The sequence below is a fragment of the Microtus ochrogaster genome, chromosome 10 (genome assembly GCF_000317375.1).
Source record: "Microtus ochrogaster isolate Prairie Vole_2 chromosome 10, MicOch1.0, whole genome shotgun sequence".
Taxonomy (NCBI): Eukaryota; Metazoa; Chordata; class Mammalia; order Rodentia; family Cricetidae; genus Microtus; species Microtus ochrogaster.
In genome coordinates, this window is record NC_022016.1 from 57,924,744 (window position 1) to 57,930,743 (window position 6,000).

Here is a 6,000-nt window from a genome sequence, read left to right on the forward strand (position 1 = left end):
TTACAAGTGTTGGAGAGTTGTAGACACTAACAATGTGGATTTTTAGACTTGGGGGAGATCCTACATAAAATATGCCTATAGACAATGTTGAATTGCCTTAAAACACCCAAATAAACAAATTTTCACTTGCTACACATTCAAAGACTGTTAGTTTGTAAAGTTGTTATAAAAGGAAGATTCATTTATGCACGCACGCACAGGGCCAGAAGGGTAGATATTCTAAGTTCCTGACAGACAATGGTAAGAACATGAGCAATTTTGATTTCCTTCTTTTGCTTATTAGTATTTTCCAAATCTCTATACTTAACATGCTTCATCTTTGTAAGAAAACATCATTTAATAAGTTTACATTATTTTTAGAAGCAAAAAAGGATAAGCATCATGGCTCAGCAGGTAAAAAAGGCACTTGCCCCCCTGAATTCAATCCCCAGAACCCACAGAGAGGAAGGAAGAGAAATGACTCCCGCACACATGTGTGACATGTCTGCACACACAATATCGGGGAGCAAAGTAGTTCTTGTTGGGGAGTGAGTTTACAAACTAATATCACATTTAAGTAAAAAGGCTAAGATTCTAGGCCGTAAACTCTTAATTATGAAATAAATGTGATTCAGGCAAATTTACCTTAAACAGGGAGCATGTTCACGTTCACAAAGGACAGCCTTCAGAACAGGGCTGAACAAGACACCGCACAGCTCTAGGACGTTCTTACCCTCAATAAACTCACAGGACCCACACACAGACAGCCAGATGAGAACAAGCATGTAATGCCACATGGGCACACTGAGGGGAACCGACCAGACATGCATTCTGGTAAGACACAGTTACCAAAAATGTGTAAGTGGTGACACTATCACTTCCGATTGCCTAAGTCACAGGTAAGGAAAACTATTACACTTAGTGTTAGACAACAGAGTCTATAAATCACATATGCTGTGGGAATTCAGAAAAGCAAGTTTCTGGAGACCTCTGAGTAACTTAAAAAGGCACTCTGTTTAGGGCAAGAGAAAAAGGCATGAACTTAACTACATATCCAAGCAAGCGGAGAGCTGACCCAGTTAGCTTCACCAGCAGGCATTTGGAAGATGTCCTCTAACTAGTGAGTAGCATGATGAAGAAACAATGCCTGGCAGGATTCTGAGCCTGTATTTTGGTACATGCCTATAACTCCAGTCCTGGAAGGCTAGGTTACGTGAGAAGTACCAAGCCAGCCAGGGCTACATAGTTAAGACCCCATTTCAAAGAGCAACAAAGCCCTCCTCCCCTAAAAGCATTGACAAAACAAGCCTCTCCCCAAATCACTACTGTTCATCACTCGTGCCTACTCTACAGATTCCCTCAGACAACTCTAAACCCTCTACCCTAAGTTTTTCACACCAGTTGAGTGCAATCATTTCCAACTCATTTTCAAGAACTTGCTCAAATGTATCCTTTTTCTATTCCATACACTTTTTTCTTTTCTGTGGCTATTCATAGGACTTACTCCTAAAATTGTTAATCTAAAAACTGGCCAGCCTAAACTGGGAGGTGGTGGCACAGGCCTTTAATCCCAGTGCCCCGGAGGCAGAGGCAGGGGGATCTCTGTGAGTTCGAGGTCAGCTGGTATTACAAAGTGAGTTCCAGGACAGCCAGGCTATACAGAGAAATGCTGTCTTAAAAAAAAGCAAGCTTCCCCTAACCCCCACCCCCACCAAAAACTACCACCACCAAAAACAAAAATGGGTGGGAGAGAGAGGTGTAGCTGGAATGTAAAATAAAAATTTTTTTAAAAAGCACTTAAAAAAAAAAACAATAACAAAAAAAAACCCCCTAATCTAACACTAACTAGTAATACTTGTATCACACAAAAAGCATCTTGTATTTACTTCCTAGGTTTTTCTTTGATTTTTTTTTTTGAGACAGAGTCAGAGTCTCATTAACATAATCCTACAACAGCCTTGAATTCATTATGCAGACCAGGGTGGTCTCCAGCTAGAGATCATCCTGACTCTGCCTCTTATGGGATGGGATTAAAGGGAAACACTGTGCCTGGCTCTTCTTGTTGTGCTTTTTTCTGCAGGTTTCACCTAAGAAGCTGCACCCCTGTAACAACGACCAGTACAGTATGGATAAGGGCCTGGAGCACATTCTCCATCTCAAAGCCATTCACTATCCCTGTGATGAAACAGAAGACACCCTGACTGCTCCACGCACACACCTCATGCTAAAATCACCTGCTCTTTAGAGCAACGGGCAAATTGGCCCTCACAGCAGACTATGAGGAGACTGGTTACAAACAGAACTTCTACAAACTAACCCTAAATGTCCTAAGGTCTCTTGAGAAACAATTCATACTGCAGGTGTATGACTTCAAGTTCTTCAGAAAGAACAGAGCTCAAGCAAAGTTCATAGAGTTCTTTCTGTTTTCCCAGATGGGAGCCCCAGGCTCACGACCAGACAGGTGCCTTTTTCTCTGTAAAAGCGGCCACAGTCACCTGTGCTGCTTCACCTCCCATCATACGCTTCAGGAGACTCCAGCATCGACACTTCTTCCAGAGACCAGGATTAACTGCTATTTGCCTTCAAAGCTTTCCCTAATCTCTACAACCAGAATCTCCCCCTCACCACTGTTACCTAAAAACAGCCCCCTCTTCCTATTAGCGCAAAGTTTGAGGGCTTTCGTCATGACAAATCAAACACTTTCTGGCTTGTTTTATAATTATATATACACGTATCTAAATCTCTTATTGAATTACTGTGTGTGTATGTGTGTGCTATACACATAAGAGTGCATGGGTACACCTGCCTGTGCCCAGGACAGAGAAGGACATCACTGTATTTATTTTCACAAAGCAGCTCACCCTTTGGGCTTGACTGACTGGACAGTGAACTCCCAGGATCTGTGTTCGTTGCTCCCAACAGGGGTTAGAGGCACACAGCCATGTATGCCTTGTTTTAAAAAAAGCGAGTACTTGAGACTTAAATTCTGATCTGCGTGCTTGCACAGCTACTTGGCCATCATCCCAACTCTGCTAATTTCTTCTAAAACAGGGACTACACAGCATTCTTTCCCCGCCTCCTTTCAGCACTTAGCACTGTAAAGTAAGTACACAGAAGTGCCCGAAATTTGTTAAATGAATTTCTAATTCACTGGACAAAAGCAAAATACCTTCTAAACATGCCTATGATCAATTATGAAAACACACTCTTAGATTTTGTGGGTCAATTGCCACTATAAAAGCAGCAGCTGCGTATAGTAGTTATGGGTAAAAGGGATCATATTTCACAAACCGTCTACTAACTTGTTTTTGCAGTGCTAAAAACAGAACCCGGACCTTGTGCATAGCAGGACTGTACTTCACACCGAACTGTATGTAGCCTCAGTCCCAAGTCACACAGGTTTCTGGGTTACTACCTGGGTCTGCCACTTGTAAACTTAGGAACTTTTTCTTTAATAATTTAAAAAGTATGTATTTATTTAGGGACTCTTTCTTGTTCTGCGCAAGCATCACAGAAGGGGTGTGGAGGTCAGAGGACAGACAACCCGCAGTGAATCAGTTTCACTCTCTACCATCTGGGCTCTGGAATCAAATTCGGGCAGGCAGGCCTGGCCAAAAGCACCTTTCCTTACTGAGCTTTTCTGACATCTCCTTAGGAAAGGTTTTTGTTTGTTTGTTTAATATTCTGTGTCCAACTAACTCTACAAAGAGAGGATATAATAGTGCTTATGGCTGGACACACCTGATACACAAATGCTTCTGTTTGTTAAGTATTTGTCCAGTGCTAAACTCTTACACATAATCCTCCCAACAAGTTTTATGTTGAAAATTATTAGTTGAGAGATAAAAAAAAAATCTGAGCACTGAAAAAATAACGTACAAAAAGCAAAGCAAGTAGAGAGACGCCATCTCTGCTTGCATTAACTATTTAAATACAAGGAAAACCTAGCAGCAGGTGAAAGCTGAAGGAGGATCTGAGCCGGGCAACTGAAGACAGCCGACGCAAACTGGAATCGCCATAGTCTGGCCCCAGTCTCACGCTCCCCAGGATCCCACCCTAGGGCGCCCGCAAACTAGCCTCTACTAGTGATCGCGGAAACTTAACCAGCAATTCGGAGTTCTGAAGAGCCTAGCACCGAGCACACGCTTCAGCTCCTACAAACTGAATCCCCCACCCTGGGAAACTCTCACTTAGCAAGCGGCAACTGGGCAAGGCCAGAGCACAGACAGGGTCCTAAACTTGTCTGCCAGCTTCCTCGGTTCTAAATCCTGCCGTGCTGGAAGTGCAGAGCAGGGCTGAGCTCCATCTTCCAAGCTGTCCTGGGGTTCACCCTACACTTCACCAACTTCCGCCGACTGCCCCTACACCGAGGCCCGCCGGGCCTCCCCTGCTTCTTCTCACCGTCCTTCATCTGGACAATGTTGCTGGCGGCCACCTGATCGGAGGCGACGAGGACATAGTCGGGGCCCTGGATGCCGATGAGATACTCCATGGTGGCGGGAAGTGTGAGGCAGCAGGGTCTACGGAGAGAAGGACTTTCCGGGTTCACGGCCTCACCAGTGAGACAGCACACCCGGACGAAGCTGGGCGTGACGCACACCGCGCGACAGCCCGGGCAGTGGCGCGGACCAATGACGTCAGCTCTCGCGAGAGAGCAAAGACCCGGCGTAAAGTGGTTCAGGTGTCATTTAATAACGTACCTGTGGGTTATGTAATGTTCGGTTTCCTTATCTACCAAAATCTGTGCGAAGATAAAGCCGCGCCCTGTGTGAGAAGTGCCAGCGCATGTGGGTCTTCAGGTTTCTGTTTCGTTGCTCGGTAAACTGGCTGAAGTCTTGCCCTGCTTGCTAGATTGGAGAAAAACCATATTGAGCACCAGCCAGGGCAACACAGCGAAACAAACCTCACAAATAGAGCAAACAAAAACTACTTGGTCGTGGTCCGCTCTGGAAATCCTAGTATTGGGTAGGGTGAGGCAGGAGGAGGAGGCGTGTCAGTCAAGCCTGACGACCAAAGTTCAATTACTCGAACCCACGGAAAGAGAACTGACTCCCCAAAGATTTCCTCTGACCTTCACACACACACAAATCAAATTTTAAATATTTGTTTTTGTTTTTGTTTTGTTTTTGAGACAGGGTAGCCTTGATTGGCTTGGAACTAGCTTAAACTGTGTAGACCAGGAGGATCTCAAATTCATAGAGATCTGCCTGCCTCTGCTTCCCCAGTGCAGATATTAAAGGCCTGGGCCACCATGTCCCACTTAAAATAGTTTCTTGAAGAGAAAGAGTAAGATAGGAGATAGAAAGGACTGAGAGACAGCTCAATGTTTAAGAACACTGGCTGCTTTTCCGAAAGATCTGGGTTCAATTTCCAGCACCCACATGACAACTCACGGAAGGTTATCTGTAACTCAGACACCTCTTTGGCTTCTTCAGGCACTGCACACACTTGGTGCACACACATATATGCAGGCAAAAACACTCAAAAAATAAATCTTTTAAGGAAAGAAAGGGTAATAGAGGTGTGACTATAATTAAACTACACATAGGGATGCCATAATGAAACATGACTTGGTACAATTGATATACCTTAATAAAAAAAATACACATTAAGGAGTTGGGGTGTCGCTTAGCAGTAGAATGGATATCTAGCATATTTAAAACTCCAGGGTTCATCTCCACAAAAATAGTAAGAGTAAATTAAATGAGCATTATCTATTAAATCTATCCGAATAAATGTCTGCACAGAGACAATTGTGCACAGAATTTGTGCGCAGAGGTATGTTGTGTTGCACCACTGTAACAGTGGTGAAAAGAGGACCAAGTTCCATGTTTACGAAGAGCTGTGTTACAGATGGTGCTAGCTGCATACAGCGTTCTATTGAGATGGTGCAGTTCACAAGCAAGGTTCACAAGGACCTTGGCCCAGAACCCACAGGCCTGGCATGGGGCCATGTGTCTGTGAGCTGAATCAGAGGAAATGAGAGGTGGGGACAACAGGATCCCTGGGAGCTCTTAGGCT

The 6,000-nt window shown here is 44.3% G+C and overlaps 1 protein-coding gene across 1 annotated transcript in view; it reads right to left on the reverse strand.

Moving 5' to 3' along the window:
• Positions 1–4,586, reverse strand: part of Psmb2 (proteasome subunit beta 2) — a 31,114-nt gene extending 26,528 nt beyond the window's left edge. Inside the window, exon 1 of the mRNA XM_005353233.1 lies at positions 4,381–4,586. Coding sequence (XP_005353290.1) covers positions 4,381–4,471 — 91 coding nt within the window. The 5' untranslated portion in view covers positions 4,472–4,586. The remainder of the gene's footprint in view (positions 1–4,380) is intronic.
• Between the last annotated feature and the right edge of the window lie 1,414 nt (positions 4,587–6,000).